An 18,781-nucleotide genomic window follows, 5' to 3' on the forward strand; every position below is an offset into this window, starting at 1 on the left:
GTAATCCAAAAGTGACACTGTTGATTACAATTTTGGACAGGTAACTAGTAACTGTAGCGGATTACATTTAGAAAGTAACCTACCCAACCCTGGCGGTGATCAGGCCTACCACTGTCGTGTCGTCAGCAAACTTAATGATGGTGTTGGAGTCACGCGCGGCCACGCAGTCGTGGGGGAACAGGGAGTACAGGAGGGGACTAAGCATGCACCCATGAGTCACTAAGCTAAGAATTCTGGGACTGAACACCTCCCTCTGCAACTGGATCCTGGACTTCCTGGCGGGCCGCCCCCATGGGGGCCCCCCTCTCAACATGGGGGGGCCCCCCCCATGTTGAGAGTCATCATGGCAGATGTGTTGGTGTCTAGCCTCACCACATGGGGGCGGCCCGCCAGGAAGTCCAGGATCCAGTTGCAGAGGGAGGTGTTCAGTCCCAGAATTCTTAGCTTAGTGATGAGCTTTGAGGGTACAGCATTCTCACATAGGTGTTCCTCTTGTCCAAGTTGGAGAGGGCAGTGTGGAGTGCAATAGAGATTGTGTAATCTGTGGCTCCGTTGGGGTGGTATGAAAATAGGAGTAGATCCCGGGTGTCTGGGATGATGGTCTTGATGTGAGCCATTACCAGCCTTTCAAAGGACTTCATGGCTAAAGAAGACAAGTGTAATGGGATGATAATAATTTAGACAGGTTACCTTGGCGTTCTTGAACACAAGGACTATTGGAGTCCGCTTGAAACATGTAGTTATTACAGACTGGGTCAGGGAAAGGATGAAAATGTCAGTGAAGACACTTGCCAGCTGGTCAGCACATGCTCTGAGTACACATCCTGGTCCTGCGGACCGTCTGCCCCTGCGGCCTTGTGAACGTTAACCTGTTTATTAAAGGTCTTACTTGCATCAGCTACAGAGAGCGTGATCACAAAGTCATCCGGAACAGCTGGTGCTATCATACATGGTTCAATGTTGCTTGCCTCAAAATGAGCATAAAAGGCATTTAGCTCGTCTGGTAGGCTCGCGTCAGTGGGCATTTAGTGGCTGAGTTCCCCTTTGTAATCTGTGATAGTTTGCAAGCCCTGCCACAAATGACGAATGTCAGAGCCGGTGTAGTAGGATTTGATCTTAGTCCTGAATTGAAGCTTTGCCTTTTTGGTGGCTTGTTGGAGGTCATTGCAGGTCATTTTTGCCCTGATATTGGAAATGGGCATTTTCAACCGTTGAGGGGTGGGAAACTGGGAATCTCGCATAGTCTAGCAACATGAACTAAACCAAGGCCTAGATTCAATTAGATCAAGTGTTAACGGGCGATAGCTGACACCCGCATAGCTGTTGTTTTGGTGGTGTTGGAGGAGTAACTGCATTGGAGCTGTCAAATCGGTGAGCAGCTGCTCTTGTGATCACTGTCAAGCCACACCTGTCTGACACGAGTTCGGATTTCAGAACGAGAGAGCGTGGGCTATATAGAAGTAATGCCGCTCAAATTGCAAATCATTTAGCTCAATAATGACCATTTCTATCAGTGTAATCGAGGTGTAGATAACATCTCACATTTCAGTGTTCCAAAATTGTAAATTCAAATCAAAATCCAATTCTATTGAGTCAGGTGCTTCATCAACAACAGGTGTAGACTAACAGTGAACTGTTTACTTACTGGCTCTTCCCAACAATGCAGAGAAAATAGAGAAATTATAGAAAATGAATAATAAATACACAATGAATAATGATAAATTGGTTATATACACGGGGTACCAGTACGGAGTCGATGTGCAGAGGTAATTGAGACAGATATGTACTGTACATATAACTAGAGTGACTAGGAAACAGGGTAGATAATAAACAGTAGCAGCAGCATATGTTATGAGTCAAAAAAAGTTGTGCAAAAAGGCTCAGTCAATGCACATAGTCCTGGTAGCTATGTGGTTAACTATTTCATTTAGTATTTAGCAGTCTTGTGCTTAGGGTAGAAGCTGTTCAGGGTCCTGTTGGTTCCAGAATTGCTGTGCGAGTTCCGCATGCTGTGCGGTAGCAGAGAGAACATTCTATGACTTGCTCTCAATGGTGCACCTGTAGAACTTTTTGAGGATCTGAGGGTCCCATGCCAAATATTTTCCGCCTCCTAGACGGGAGGAGGCTTTGTCGTGTCGTCTTCACAACTGTTCTGGTGTGTGTGGACCATGATAGATCCTTTAGTGATGTGGTCACCGAGGAACTTGAAGCTCTCAACTAGCACTCCACTACAACCCTGTCGATGTGAATGGGGGTGTTCTCTGCCCTCCGTTTCCAGTAGTCCACGATCAGCTCCTTTGTCTTGCTGACATTGATGGAAAGATTGTTATCCTGGCACCACACTGCCTGGTCTCTGACCTCCCTATAAACTGTCTCATCGTCATCGGCAGGGTTGGGGAGTAACAGATTACAAGAAAACGGTAACTGTAATCCAAAAATATTGTAATCAGATTACAGATACTTTTGAAAAACTAGATGATTCCTTCGAGGATTGCTTTTAAATTCAGAAGGGATTTTTGTGGGGAAAAAAATATTTGACACTAATCTGTTTTCTCAATGACATTCAAATCAGCATTGAAAAAAATCGCAAGTTTTAGTTTGTTCCACCAGAGCGAGTCTGAACACAAGTCAGAGACCACTATGATGACACACCAAATTGTGTTTGATGGATCGCGGGAAAAGAGCAGGAATAGGCTTTTGTAGGCTACAGTCCAAGCTATTCCTTTCAATGGTGAGACTGCTGTCGGAATTCCAACGATTATCCAACTTGAATAAACGCTTGGAGGTAAGAATGACAGCAGTGGTGTAGTCTACGGCGATACGGATATCACTTATTATTGATATCTACATAGCGCATTGATGTGAATCACACTGCTGCTCTCTCATTTAGCCATTTGCGCCTTACGGATTGTGGTGGCTGTTCATAAATCTAAATGTGTATTTGAACCCAATAATGGTTGAATTCAAGAAGTTTAAAGTGCCTATCAATCATTGTTTTTGAAACCAGTGGTCAGCCAGTGAAAAATGCGCTCTTGCAACAGCTGCACAGTGCGGATCCGAGCCTATGGAATAAAAGTGGAGCTTTTATTGCTCATTCTAATTCATACTGATAAAACATATTTTTCCATAGGCCTAATAGACACATGCTCAAACTTGCACACTTTTGATAGACTTAAAGGGGCAATCTGTAGTTGCCACATACGTTTTTGGACATACAATTATATATACAGTACCAGTCAAACATTTGGATACACCTACTCATCAAGGGTTGTTCTTTATTCTTACTATTTTCTACATTGTAGAATAATAGTGAAGACATCCAAACTATGAAGATCAAGGAGTATAACATTTATTGGAATGACTGGAACTCTGATGGACTTTGGTTTTTAATGTAAAGATATAATTTAATCGTATTCTTAGATGTAGTCGAAAGAGATGGATTATGAGAAGCCTACATAACCAACCCATAACATAAAGTAAAATGTAACATCCATATATGGCCAGCTATCCTGCAATAAACGTTGTTAAATTGGTAAAGTACATTTGTGTCTTCTTCTAATGCCACTTAAAGGGAAAGTAATCTCAAAGTAATGGAATGTAATCAGATTATGTTACTGAGTTTGGGTAATCCAAAAGTGACACTGTTGATTACAATTTTGGACAGGTAACTAGTAACTGTAGCGGATTACATTTAGAAAGTAACCTACCCAACCCTGGCGGTGATCAGGCCTACCACTGTCGTGTCGTCAGCAAACTTAATGATGGTGTTGGAGTCACGCGCGGCCACGCAGTCGTGGGGGAACAGGGAGTACAGGAGGGGACTAAGCATGCACCCATGAGTCACTAAGCTAAGAATTCTGGGACTGAACACCTCCCTCTGCAACTGGATCCTGGACTTCCTGGCGGGCCGCCCCCATGGGGGCCCCCCTCTCAACATGGGGGGCCCCCCCCATGTTGAGAGTCATCATGGCAGATGTGTTGGTGTCTAGCCTCACCACATGGGGGCGGCCCGCCAGGAAGTCCAGGATCCAGTTGCAGAGGGAGGTGTTCAGTCCCAGAATTCTTAGCTTAGTGATGAGCTTTGAGGGTACTAGGGTGTTGAATGCTAAGCTGTAGTCAATAAACAGCATTCTCACATAGGTGTTCCTCTTGTCCAAGTTGGAGAGGGCAGTGTGGAGTGCAATAGAGATTGTGTAATCTGTGGCTCTGTTGGGGTGGTATGAAAATAGGAGTAGATCCCGGGTGTCTGGGATGATGGTCTTGATGTGAGCCATTACCAGCCTTTCAAAGGACTTCATGGCTAAAGAAGACAAGTGTAATGGGATGATAGTAATTTAGACAGGTTACCTTGGCGTTCTTGAACACAAGGACTATTGGGGTCCGCTTGAAACATGTAGTTATTACAGACTGGGTCAGGGAAAGGATGAAAATGTCAGTGAAGACACTTGCCAGCTGGTCAGCACATGCTCTGAGTACACATCCTGGTCCTGCGGACCGTCTGCCCCTGCGGCCTTGTGAACGTTAACCTGTTTATTAAAGGTCTTACTTGCATCAGCTACAGAGAGCGTGATCACAAAGTCATCCGGAACAGCTGGTGCTATCATACATGGTTCAATGTTGCTTGTATCAAAATGAGCATAAAAGGCATTTAGCTCGTCTGGTAGGCTCGCGTCAGTGGGCATTTAGTGGCTGAGTTCCCCTTTGTAATCTGTGATAGTTTGCAAGCCCTGCCACAAATGACGAATGTCAGAGCCGGTGTAGTAGGATTTGATCTTAGTCCTGCATTGAAGCTTTGCCTTTTTGGTGGCTTGTTGGAGGTCATTGCAGGTCATTTTTGCCCTGATATTGGAAATGGGCATTTTCAACCGTTGAGATATTTTCTTATAGCCATTTCCTGATTTGTGCATCTCAACAACCTTTTGTCACACATCATTACTGTATTCTCAGGTCTTTCCCATAGTGATGGATGTGTGTCCTGTGTGTCAACTCATATTTATACCCAAGTGAAACAGGTCGTGGCTTACCACTTAAGTGTTACTAATCGCTCAGGTGAACTTAAAAATGTAAAATATGAATGGAAATATACCTCAGTTAGACTTACTCATAAGAATTTCTAGGGGTGCCAATCATTTTGGCACAAATGTTTCTGAGAAAAATATGTATTTTACATTTATTTTTAAAAGTAATTTAACTTTAATTAAAGGTAGCATTTTTGTGAATATTTTGAACGAAAGACCAAAGGGGATAACAGCAAAGACATTTTTTATCATAGCCCGTTTTGCTCATATTTACCAAGGGTGCAAATATTGACGTCATCAATGCACTTATTAATGAAGCCGGTGACTGATGAGGTAAACTCCTCAATGCCATTGGATGAGTACTGGAACATATTCCAGTCTGTGTTAGCAAAACAGTCCTGTAGCTTAGCATCCGCTTCATTGGACCACTTCCATATTGAGCACGTCGCTGGTACTTCCTGTTTTTAGGTTTTTCTTATAAGCAAGAATCAGGAGGATAAAGTTATGGTTAGGTTTGCCAAATTGAGGGCGAGGGAGAGCTTTGTGTGCATTTCTGTGTGTGGAGTAAAGGTAATCTAGAGTTTTTTTGTCTCCACTAGTTGCACAGGTGAGATACTGGTAGAAATGAGGTAAGGCAGATTTCAGTTTCCCTGCATTAAAATCACCGGCCACTAGGAGCGCCAAATCTAGATGAACATCTTCTTGTTTGCTTATGGCCCTATACAGCTCGTTGAGTGCGACTTTAGTGCCAGCATCAGTTTCTGGTGGTAAATAGACAACTACGAAAAATATGGATGAAAACTCTTGGTAAATAGTATTGTCTACTGCTTATCATGAGGTATTTTAACTCAGGCGAGCAGAACCTTGAGACTTCCTTAATATTAGAGATTGCACTGCAGCTGTTGTTAACAAAGAGGCACACACCTACCCCCTTCAGCTTACCTGATGCTGCCATCCGATCTTGCCGATGCATAGAAAAACCAGCTAGATGTACACTAAGTATACCAAACATTAGGAATACCATTAGGAACACCTCCCACTGCCAGTGATGTTGCTAGTGCTGTCTCTGGCCCAAACTCCAGCACAGTAGGTGCCGGTAATGCACCAATAACATTGCCAACCGTCCAACAAAAAATGATCGGACAGTGAATCTAAAATAGATTTGTAGCTAGCTGGTGAAGCTGGTGAAGCTTTCTATTTATTTTCCAATTAATTTGGTGATCAAGCTAAAGCTGATTGTTCGGTCAGTGCTCTGCTCATGCAGGCGGTACGTGCCAGCTAAACAGAAGGCTTTGTAGAGCATCTGTGTGACGTCGCGCACTCAAGAAGGGTCAACCAATCACTCGCCGAGATTCATGAATATTCATGGCAATGTCCCCAGTCTTCCTATGCCAGGAATTGTTGCGTCCAGTAGCGGAACAAGACTCTCTGAAGAGGACGTAGGTCATAATAAATTCGTCACAATGTGAATGGGCATAACATAGTTCCACCTCTGACACTGCCAAAACAACCGCTATGTGGATGTCAGCTAGCATAGATCTGATAGAATGTAGCTCTAAACTTCCTAATACCTCATCATCAAAGCCTCCTTGTTATCTGACTTCTTATGAATATTTAATATTTGACTAGGAAGTTTCCTATCAGAGGATTTAGTGGTTCTCCCTCGCATAAAAAACGTTCATTAATGATGGATCTCCCTCCCTCCCGAGAGGGAGCGTTTTGAACAGCAGGTGTTTAAGTTTAAGGGGGGACACATCACAGATGTTTGCTCGACATTGCACAGAGAAACACCGCTAATTCCCCCACACATATCTGAAAGGGTCTTGGCCTCTCAGATATATTCAACCCCCCCCCCCCCCCCCCCCCCCCCCCCCCTCTTGAACAACACTAAACAAAAACGTGCTCAATGGTTGCCAGATAAGTCTATCCATTATGTTACTCCAGACCTTGGGCTCTATTCAACCTGTATCAAGGAAGTTCAGCATTACAGCGTGATTGAAATTTAAAGTCAATGTTCCCGAGTTAGTGGAGACTGCATTCACGTATGTCGGCTCATTACCTTCAAATTGGAACGCTTCAGCAAAACAGATCGAAAAGAACCTCTTGTCTCAAATCACTCTAATGACATTGGATCAATAGCCCTGCCGTTCATAACAGTAAACAATTCATAACACTACCAGTAATTGCTTTCTCTGAGGCTTTATTGTGGGGAAAAAAAATGGAAAACACTAGCCACCGAGTCTTGAGTGGCTTGACCCCAGCTAGCCTCCCCTCATTCCGCGGAGTTTGGCAGCTGAGTGTGAGCGATTGGACAGGGGAGGATGGATAATAAAAAGTGACACTGTCACTTGCTGTCACCACAACAACTAATTTAGTTGGACTAAGGAATTCTTCCACTTGTCATTGCCTTAATTTCTGCTTTCACCCAGTGAGAGAACGCGCGTGTGTGTGTGTATATATCTCTGTTGTACATATACTTTTTATATACAGTATTTAATATAATATATTACATGACCAAAAGTATGTGGACACCTGCTCGTTGAACATCTCATTCCAAAATGGTCCCCCCTTTGCTGCTATAACACCCTCCATTCTTCTGGGAAGGCTTTTCGCTATATGTTGGACCATTCCTGCGAGGACTTGCTTCCATTCAGCCACAAGAGCATTAGTGAGGTTCGGCACTGATGTTGGGCGATTAGGCCTGGCTCGCAGTCTGCGTTTCAATTCATCCCAAAGGTGTTCGATGGGATCGAGGTCAGGGATCTGTGCAGGCCAGTTAAGTTCTTCCACACTGGACAAACCAGTTCCGCATGGACCTCGCTTTGTCATGCTGATAAGAGGAAAGGGACTTCCCCAAATTGATGCCACAAAATTGGAAGTACAGAATCATCTAGAATGTCATTGTATGCTGCAGTGTTAAAATGTCCCTTCACCGGAACATGGGGCCTAGCTCGAACCATGAACAGCCACAGACCATTATTCCTCCTCCACCAAACTTTACAGTTTGCACTATGCATTCGGGCAAGTAGCGTTCTCCTGGCATCTGCCAAACCCAAATTCGTTCTTCGAACTGACAGATGGTGAAGAGTGATTCATTACTCCAGAGAATACGTTTCCACTGCTCCAGAGTCCAATGGTGGCGAGCTTTACACCACTCCAGCCGACGCTTGGCATTGCGCATTGTGATCTTAGGCTTGTGTGTGACTGCCCAGCCATGGAAACCCATTTCATGAAGCTCCAGATGAACAGTTCTTGTGCTGACGTTGCTTCCAGAGGCAGTTTGGAACACGGTATTGAGTGTTACAACCGAGGGCAGACGATTTTTACACACTACGCGCTTCAGTCTGTGGGCTTGTGTGGCCTACCACTTCACGGCTGAGCCGTTGTTGTTCATAGACATTTCAACTTCACAATAACAGCACTTACAGTTGACCGGGGCAGCTCTAGCAGGGCAGAAATTTGGCAAACTGACTTGTTGGAAAGGTGGCATCCTATGACGGTGAAAGTCACTGAGCTCTTCAGTAAGGCCGTTCTACTGCAAATGTTTGTCTATGGAGATTGCATGGCTGTTTGCTCGATTTGATACACCTCTAATTTTGAAAGGGTGTCCACATACTTTTGTATTTATATAGATCAAGAAAAAGCATTGAATGAGCAGGTTTTCTAAAACTTTGGATTGAATAAAAATATAAATGCAACATGTAAAGTGTTGGTCCCATGTTTCATGAGCTGAAATAAAATATCCCAGAAATGTTCCATATGCACAAAAAGCTTATTTCTCAAAAATGTTGTGCACACATTTCGGGGGTGCTGAGGAGTATTTCTGTCTCTAATAAAGCCCTTTTTTATAAGTGTCCAGATTAGTCTCCCGCTCCTTGAAAGTGGCAGCTCTAGCTTCATCACAGTGCTGATGTTGCCTGTAATCCATTGCTTCTGGTTGGGATATGTCCGTACGGTCAAGCTGGTGACTGATGTGGTATACTCCTCAATGCCATCGGATGAATCCCTGAACATTTTTCAGTCTGCGCTAGTAAAACAGTCCTGTAGCTTAGCATCTTATTTGTTGGACCACTTCTGTATTGAGCTAGTTTTTGCTTGTCCAATAAGCAGGAATCAAGAGGATAATGTTATGGTCCATTTTGTCAAATTAAGGGTGAGAGGAGAGTTTTGTACGGATCTCTGTGTGAGGATTAAAGGTGATCTAGAGGTTTTTTTCCCCTTTAGTTGCACATGTGAAATTTGGTAAAAACAGATCTGTTTAACCTGCATTGAAGTCCCCGGCCACTAGGAGTGCTGCCTCGCTTATGACCTTATGAGCCATTGAGTGCGGCCTTAGTGTCAACATCGGGTTGTGGTGGTAGACAGCAACGAAGAATACAGATGAACTCTCTTGGTAAATAGTGTGGTCAACAGCTTATCATGAAGTACTCTACCTCAGGCAAGCAACATCTTGAGTCTTCCTTAATATTAGAGATATCGCACCAGCTGTTGTTGACAGAGACACACACCACCACCCCGATCTTGTCTTGCAGATGCACGGAAAACCTGGGTAACTGTATATTACTCATGTCCTTATTCAGCCACGACTCTGTGAAACATAGAATATTACAGTTTTAAATGTCCTGTTGATAATATAGTCTTGAACGGAGCTTATCCACTTTATTCTCCAGTAGAACGGAGCTCATCCACTTTATTCTCCAGTAGAACGGAGGGCGGATTATCCACTTTATTCTCCAGTAGAACGGAGCTTATCCACTTTATTCTCCAGTAGAATGGAGGGCGGATTATCCACTTTATTCTCCAGTAGAATGGAGCTCATCCACTTTATTCTCCAGTAGCACGGAGGGCGGATTATCCACTAGTCGAAGCAGTCTTGCCAGGCATCCGGCTCTTCGACATCTGTAACAGTCTCTCACCGTATCTGTAATCTGATTACAATTAATTTATTTTGTAATCATATTACATGTAATCAGTTACCCACCAATCCTGATTTAACCCTCACTACCCATCTTGTTTCTAACAACATAGATCATAGACACATGGGAAATCAGCAGTTCCCTCACATAACTCCACAGGAATATTACATGGGTGAAGTAACAGGAAAGTACAATGGCGGGCCAAATAAAACCTCTGGGATTCTTAGTTGCTTTTATCACCGCATATACAGGAATATGGGTGAAGTAGGCGAACAGGACCAAAAGTACACGAGACAAACGCAGTACGCACTATACTAAGTTGGTCTTATACCTGGTGTTGTTGTGCTGTGATTACCTTGGTAACATATTACAAAGTTATTGGTAGACTGGCACCGTAGACCTAACGTTGGGTAATCAGTATTCAGCCTAGCAGTGTTGACAGCCAGGCCGCACAGTGAGAGGAATGGCTATGGTTGGTATCCTTGTGGGAGAACATCGTTTTAACATGTATACAGAATGCACCCCAAATGGCACCCTATTCCCTACATAGTGCATTACATAGGGAATAGGGTGTCATTTGGGACGTGACCACAGTGAATAATGTCCACTTCAAAGAGCCAAATGTCCACCGTTCCACCTCCCATGGAGCTAGGGAGGTCACCTCAGCCCACTGGTGATGATGGGAGACATCACTCACCAGAGTTGTGGTGTGTGTCAGACAGATTTGAGCCATTGGCGAGAGAGTGTCACTGTTTTGTCAAAGTGTACAAACTACCCTGTCAACTAGAGCAGGAGGGGGTATCTTGGCAATGTCGCTTTCAATCAGAAGGCCTAAAAATACACCGGCTCCATCAAACTGTCAGGCAACTCAGGGGTATCATTTGTTAAATAGTTTCTCTGAACTAACTTCCCCATCCTGCCAAAGGCCTACAGTAGAGAAAAGTGTGTGACGGATGCTGCGTTTCTTCAACTCTTCGTAGTGTAGCATATACCCATCCACTCTGGGACGATGTCAGTGTTTCCAACAGGAAATAAACTCACTGTGCTTTAATATATATATATGTTTTTTTTGTGTGTTCAGATGAGAAATTTGGGGCTCTGTGTCATTCTCTACAGTACCAATATGAGGATACTTTTACCAAATTGTTGATTTTGTGTTGGGGGGGGTAGAAGTTGTGTCGATCAGTGAAAAGCTTTGCAGTTATAATTAATAATGAGATTTTTTTTTCACTGCGAAGAATAAGAATTCGGTAGGAGCATCAAGTGAAAATGTATGCAATCATGAAATCGTAATCGTTTACCATAAAACAAGTACAAAGAGTTAACACTCCGTGTGAATGCAGTCATATATTCCCTTCCACCACATTACACAAAATAAAATGCAGAACAGGTCTTTACAATATACTTAGCTGGTAATGCAAAAATACGTTGAGAAACACTATCGTTAGTGTGACCTATACCGTGGGAGTTATTTTTTACATGATTTCACAGCCTTTGAAACACCTGCCCTCTAGTTTCTGTAAGGGTCATTATCAGGTCTCCATCCATCTGTCCTGTAGTGACATCAAGTGGCCGAATGTGGGAATTGCAGTCTTCGGACCTCAATCAACAAGTACCTCCATGCTCATTTGGAATGACTAACATTACTCTTATAAGTATCGATAGGTGTAGTACAAAGGATTACAATACAGAGAATGGGAAATACTTCATTTTATTTAAATAAAAAAATGTACATCACATATTTTACAATAGACATTGTCTTCTTTAAAAACGCAAAGGATTACGTTATTTTATATAAATTCCTCTTTTGTCATTTTAGTCCTTGGACACACAGATGACATAATTACCCACAACTGTCAGATGATTGCAGTATATTGAACTTCGCAGTGATATACTGTACGGGAATATCATGAAGTAATTGACTAACGTTTACATTTAGTTAGAACTAATACTTGGTTAACACAATGAGACGCACAGAAGGAGACCAATAGAAACTAGAGTAGAAACCAGTGAACAGCAGCTCTCCGAGTCACCATGATGACCTCTGCTGCCTGTAAGGAAGGCCTGTGAGTGATCCAAAAACAGCTAAAAGATTATCATGACTGTACCATGTACCGCACAGCACTACCCTATGAACGATCACTGACATTTTTTTGTTGCAGCGTGAATATAATCTGACTAGAATGTTCTCGGCTGTCACAGTCTACCTACTGTTAGCCTGGTCCCAGGTCTGTCACTAGATGCATGATTCAACTCCTTGGACTTTAATCACCATGCTACTAAGTACATGTACACAGTATATGCTATGACAACAAACTCGACAGAAGAGCTAAAACTTTAGCTTTAGCTATTAAAGTATTATAAAACAGATCAGGGATCAGGGTTACGTTTGCCGTTGGGATGACGCTGAGCAGCAGAGGTTGTCCTGAGACCAGTCTGAGCAGATTTTTTAAAAAGCTGACAGTTGACACACTAACTCAAAAACGCAAGAGGAAGATGTCTGTCCAGTCTTCATGACTCCACCTGTGGCAAGGAGCTCAAACCGGCATTCCAAACAAAACAAGAAATTAATTCTGTCTTTTAACCCAACCTTCAGTAAACATGTAGGTGTTGGCAGAGCATGGGCAGCAGTAAAAAGAAGAAAAAAAACAACATTTTGGCAACAACAAAAAAAATGAACTAGGAGTTTTACAGCAGTAACACAATACATTCTGTGTGTTTCTTTTAGGACAGACCCTGATTTCAAAGTTGGTGGTTACTACTCGACTAAGTTCCAGGTAAGCATTAAGACGACAGTAACGTGAAGTCAAACAACCATTCAAATCAACCTATAGAAATGACATTTCACACCCAGTCATAAGACGATAACTGACACAGTTCATACGGGCTTGTTAACAGTGTGGGAAGATGAATGCTTTTTAGGGGACTAGCTTGTTGTGCTGAGAGGCAAAAAAACAAAAGGATCTGAGAGCATAGTATAATCTACTCTCTCATTTGAAGCAAACGATAGACCAGAAATACGCCCAGATGTCCACAATAACTCTTCCAGCCATTTTACAAAACACAGAAAGGTGTCCACATCCACTGGGTTTGGCATTCATGACAATTCTACATATCAAACCTATCTGAGAAATAAAAAGACCAGCTTTTAAACCCACACCGGTGACAATGATAAAGTGACATTGAAATATTCCGTTCAAAACTACTTCTTCATCCTGCTGTGAATGAAGACTACGGAACCAAGCCAGTTGACTGCCTCGACTTGCATTGAAATACTGACAAACTCCCGGACGAATTAACTAGTTACTAGTCAAGTTAACCAAGTTCAAATTTACTCCTGAATAGGACAGCACATTGTACACATCTGACCACTCCAGTGTTAATACTACAGGTTGGTATTAGTGGTATTACCGTTAAAAAACTACCATAGTATTACTATACCGTAACATGTCACTAAATACTGAAGTAACAGGTACTGGGCCTTGAGACACTGCAAAAATCATTAGTATGTTTATGTGACCTACAGTACACACCTTAAGGATGTGTTCGTCTACTAGGCTAAAGCCAAGGCATTAACTCATCTTTTAGGCCCCGGGGTTACTCAGCACACAAGTGTAGTTCACTGAACCAGCAATGTTACATTTAAACTACGTACCTTCAGTTTCGACACATTATTCAGGGTTTAGGTCTGCTATGACTCTAGTTTTATAACACAATCCACAGATCCAGGACCTGCCTTTAACTAAGTCCAGTTCCTCATCATTCCATTGGTTATTAGAAAAACAAGCGGAATTGAAAAGAAAAGGCATTTGAAAACGTTTCACAACGAACATCATCGCCAAGGGTCCCCACCGCTGTGCGTGACACACAGTACAGGTCAGTCGTGAGTGTTGAACGCACAACACACATACACGTCATATGCAAACAGACATCTGAAAGCAGACGGTTTGTTGCTGAAATGTGCGCGAGTGTCTCCGAGGACAAATCTACAGCAGCGATGTAAACGGATGGAAAAGGCTTCTTGTCGTGTTGAACGTGGTTTCCGATGCTAGCTCGATGTCCACAGCTTTTTGTTTTCTACACAAACATCTAGCTACCGTACGGTTCCGTGCAAGACCAGCAGTAACACCGACTCAAGACGTCACGAGAAAGAGAGAAGACAGGTGAGTAGAGACGCACGATGTCTTGGCAGCTCACACACACACATCTCTCTGAAGCAAATGAAAGCTGGCAGGCAGGCAGGAGAGCCAGCTCCTTTCCCTATGATGAGAAGTCTGTGTTAAAAATAATGACCCCCCCCTCCCCATCCTTCTTCCTACAGTGTTGGAATGTATTCACCATCCCTATTGGACTATAAGTCCCACCTCCACACACACCAGACAGAGGGGCGAGCGCGCACACCAGACAGAGGGGTGAGTGCGCACACCAGACAAAGGGGCGAGCGCGCACACCAGACACCTCTCAGTCATAAAAGAAGACTGTCCAGTCACTGTAAATAAGAGAGGGAGGAGAAGAGGTGTGTCCCATCACTTCCCCCAATTGTCTTTTCTCCAGCCAGGGAGGGTTCAGGGGTAGGTGGCCCAGCCCTGACCCCAGCCCAGGCCTCTTTCCATGGGGATAAGCAGGGCTACAGTTCAGGGCTACAGCTCAGGGCTGCCCAAGGGCTGTCTGGAGGTGGTTGTGATCTTCATGTACTGGGTGAAGATCGCCTCGAAGGCCTCGTCTCGATGGATCATGGCACCAAACACCAGAGGCTGAGGAGACAGAAATCCACAAATCATATTTAATTTTACTCAGAAATATGTGAAGGATAATAAAAAAGGTCAAATGAGTCTTTATTTCCTCCATACCTTCTGTGTGGAGGGAGTGGCTATGGAGATCCCCATTCCTGACCCAGGTAAGACAGACAGCACTTTGTACTGGGAACAGAGAAGGTATCAGATAAATACAATTATGATCCATTCATTTCAAAAGGAATCTATCAGTTGCTGGAAGATGCACATCAGGATGTGACATCACAGAAAACACAGAAAGGATATGACAAAAACATTGAATTAGTTGAGTGTGTAGATCGACACCTTCTGGATATCTGTGATGTCCGCCAGCTTAATGACCTTATTCTTCTTGGAGGAGGCCGATTTGGAACTGGAGCTCTCGAAGCACAGATAACTGAGACACAAAGAGACAGATGGTGAGAGAAGAGGAGGAGGAGGAGGAGAGAACCAAAGATGGAGAGGAGAGTCAGCACAAATCATCCACTCTTGGATCTAGCGCCGAGAATCTGCAGCATAATGGCAACATTTCGTGGCACATTGTACACAGCCACATCAGAGAGTAAAGATGGCACACCTAAAAGGATGAGCAGACCACTAGAGGTGAAAAGCTACTGTTATGAGAGGCTGTCTACCAGTTTGGTCTCGTAGAGAATCCGTACTTGACGAGACAAGCTAGTGTGATGAGTTAGGTCTACTTACTTCTCTGTAACATAGAGCATGCCGTTTCGTATGTAGTCCGTTGGCATCTTCCGGTCTCTGTTGATGAGGCAGCACCTCCACCCATTCTCACACACTGTAGACACACAAACAGAAAAACTGTTTATATTGATTTACTTCCACAAGCGGCTGGACAGCTCCCCAAATGTATTTTAACAACAAACAAAAAAGTTAAATGGCAGAAAAAGAAAAAAACTAAATATTTTAGGTGCAGTTAGTCCTCTGACCTGGTAGAGGGCGCTCATTCTCTGAGACGTTGAAGATCTCATGAAAGGCTCCCTTCTTGGTGCTATGAATCCTGGCGCTGTCAGCATCCAGGCTTACACCGCACGGGACGGTTGCTAGGCTACCTCTAGCCACCACAGGCTGAATCTAGAGAGGAGGGGGTGTGGGAGGAGGGGGAAGACACACAGAGGGAGGAAAATGAGGAGAAGGAGTTGGAGAGCGGGTGGGGAAGGAGGAGGAGGAGGAAGAAGAGGAATAATTTTACTACAGAGCACTACTGTAGCCATCTTCCACTACGGATTCTCTCGGAGACTAAACTGGGAGACAGCCTCTCACAGAGATAGGAAACATAAGATGGAGGCCATTCATCTGTACACAGTAGGAGTATGTGCTCCTCATAACATAGCCTTGCAAACAACTTGTGTCTTATCTAACATCAGCCTCAGGGTGAGGTTCTCGTGCAAAGCGCAGAGCACACTCATAGACACAGTACACTTACAGTACATGTAGGTAAATCAGTCATCTTTGTTAGTTTCATTTCTAAGTGAGGACATTGCTATGTAAACTTAATTTATTGAATTGTCTATTCCATCCTCTACACTTCTGCCCTGAAGTGTGCACTGGTTCACTACCCCTCAATGTATAGATTTATGGTGGAACATTGCCCACCTGTTTTTTGCCTATGCATACTTACACCCACCAATCCAATGCTTTTAGTGAAGGGTAAATCCCTGAAGGGGGGTGAGCGAGTGCACACGTCAGGCGGGGGGGGGGGGGGGGGGGGGGGGGGGGAAATCAGAAGTCAGTGTACAGTACAGACAGTATGGTATAGTAGTGGATTAGTTAGTGTATGTAATGCTGGGAGTGAGAGTAGGGAGCTCTGCAGATAAATGGCCATGCCGTTTACAGCTACAGTACAATATACGCCCTCATGCTGCAGGCAGGCAGGCCGGCCCCTAACTATACAGTAGATAGATGGGATTATTTGTAACGTTACATAGCAGTAGAATAAGTCTTAGAATAGCAGTAGAATAAGTCTTAGCTACATAGTTGTGGAATATTCAGACACACTAGTTAGCTCTGTTTTTCCAAGGGTTACCTGGCAAATGATTTTAAAAATCGAGTGATTGTTCTACTAAATTGGAATCACTAGAAAAGTTTTACCTTACCTGATTATCTTACCATCGATATGAAGGAATAACAATTGTATGTTCTAGGAGGTAAACTATGTGGGAAATAAGAGGTGCTACTGTAAACCGGACTATAGTGTATTACTACACTAGTCACATTGAAGTGGCTTTTAACAGTGGTGCTTTGGGTTTGTGGCAGCACACTGAACAACCTGGTTACTACAGAGTATGTCTGGGAAAATGGATTAAAACAAATGTCACAAATCAATTCAGAATTGGTTCAAGTAAAGGGTTCAACATTATGACATTATGGCCCACGAAAAGTGGATATTGACATTGACATTTTTGATCCATTTATTCAAACACTCAGTTAATGCTGGGAGGTTTTGTCGTGAACCACACGCGCGCACACACACACTTATACATGTTTTAGCTGGTGGCACACACAGGCACTATGTAACGTAAGGGGACAGAGGCACACCAGAGTCCCTACCTTCTCAGACCCAGACAGCTGAGAGAGAGAAACAAAACACAACGTATAGTTGACAGTCACTAAAGCAAAAGACCATCTAGCACCACTAACAGTACTGCCAACTGGCTGAGGAAACAGACCAAGATAAGACATCGCAAACACTCAACACACGGTCACATACAGACACACACGCATATGACAGAGCATGACATTCAGGTGGCAGTGTCGAGGTAAATTAGGTTTGTTTAAAAGGGTTACATTTTTTTAAAAGTGGTTAAGGCTCATCATGGTTATTTTTAAATCAAAAACCTATGCTTGAGTTGTAGTAGATACTTTTGTATTGTGGTTATGGTTTAGTTATTTAGCATTTGGATAAGGGCTAGTGTTCGGGAAGTTTGGGTTGGATAAACAATTGGTTCCTTTCTCTATGGGGAGAGTTATTTGTGCGTGCCCAGAGTAAGTTATGTCAGATCACTGTGTGTGTGTGTGTGTGTGTGTGTGTGTGTGTGTGTGTGTGTGTGTGTGTGTGTGTGTGTGTGTGTGTGTGTGTGTGTGTGTGTGTGTGTGTGTGTAATTGTGATTGTATGCTGGATATGTTGCGTGCGTGTGGATATGTACATGTGCGTCTGTGTACGCCATCATAAGTGCGTGTCCTCACCCGTCGAGACATTGTAGCGTTGGTCCTCTCCTTCAACTGTGGATCAGTTGGTAGGTTGTTCCAGTCGATGTGAGGGGTGTCATATTTGTCCCTCAGCTTGGGACAGCTCTTAAACAAGAAGTCTATGATGAAGAACTTGATCCCTGCATACAGCCCTGAGAGAAAAAGAAGAGACTTTAAAAAGCCAATTCTCTTCAGATTAAAAACAAGTTGAGACAGTAATGTTGCTAAGCACAATGGATGGCACAAAAAAAAATAATTGTTGGTATACTTTATTGTTTACACTTTTTATGCATTTCATAAAACGTGTCTCTGCTGTAAACTAAACAGGCACCAACAGGGAACACACAGGAGAAGACTAATTGCTTTAGAGAGGAACAAACAATGAATCTCAGTGTGCCAAGAGACAATGCCCCTGAGCAGCAATGAAGAGAACAAAGGGGTGTTTTTATATTGAATGTTACGTAACTATAGCATTTCACTCAGTGTGTGTGTGTGTGTGTGGCTGCAGCAGCGTGTCTGTGTGTGTATGTTTATGTGTGCTTGTACTCACCAATCATGAAGCCCACGAGTTTATAGGGCAGTATGCAGGAGGAGAGAAAGGTAACCCACAGGCTGATGTAGAGCTTCTGAGTGATCTCAGGCTGCACCCACATGAATAGGCTGCACACACACAGGGCGACAGAGCGAGGGGCGAGAGAGAAACCATTTTGATTAACTATTCAGACCAACATCAGAGGGAAAGAGCATAGAATGGTAAGACAGTGAAACAACCATTTCTTACTTACTTTTTTATTTTCTCCAAAACATCCGCCATCTTACCAAAAAGGTTCTGTGAAAAAAAAGCCCAGAAAAATGACTTTCCCAAAA

General features: G+C 43.4%; 1 protein-coding gene across 5 annotated transcripts in view; it reads right to left on the bottom strand.

Annotated features, from left to right (window-relative positions):
* Positions 1-11,627: 11,627 nt before the first annotated feature.
* The window catches only part of gramd4a (GRAM domain containing 4a), a 66,292-nt gene continuing 59,138 nt past the window's right edge, over positions 11,628-18,781 (bottom strand). For 4 of the 5 annotated variants that reach the window (XM_021563382.2, XM_021563380.2, XM_021563383.2 and 1 more), the window contains 9 exons: positions 18,700-18,743; positions 18,465-18,574; positions 17,912-18,066; positions 17,275-17,292; positions 15,654-15,798; positions 15,409-15,502; positions 15,013-15,103; positions 14,785-14,853; positions 11,628-14,688 (listed from right to left, as the gene is read on the bottom strand). In XM_021563382.2, the coding sequence (XP_021419057.1) occupies positions 14,575-14,688; positions 14,785-14,853; positions 15,013-15,103; positions 15,409-15,502; positions 15,654-15,798; positions 17,275-17,292; positions 17,912-18,066; positions 18,465-18,574; positions 18,700-18,743 (840 nt within the window). In that variant the 3' untranslated portion in view covers positions 11,628-14,574. The remainder of the gene's footprint in view (positions 14,689-14,784; positions 14,854-15,012; positions 15,104-15,408; positions 15,503-15,653; positions 15,799-17,274; positions 17,293-17,911; positions 18,067-18,464; positions 18,575-18,699; positions 18,744-18,781) is intronic. The other variant, XM_021563381.2, reaches the window with a different exon arrangement.

This window comes from Oncorhynchus mykiss, chromosome 15 (genome assembly GCF_013265735.2).
Source record: "Oncorhynchus mykiss isolate Arlee chromosome 15, USDA_OmykA_1.1, whole genome shotgun sequence".
NCBI classification, from domain to species: Eukaryota; Metazoa; Chordata; class Actinopteri; order Salmoniformes; family Salmonidae; genus Oncorhynchus; species Oncorhynchus mykiss.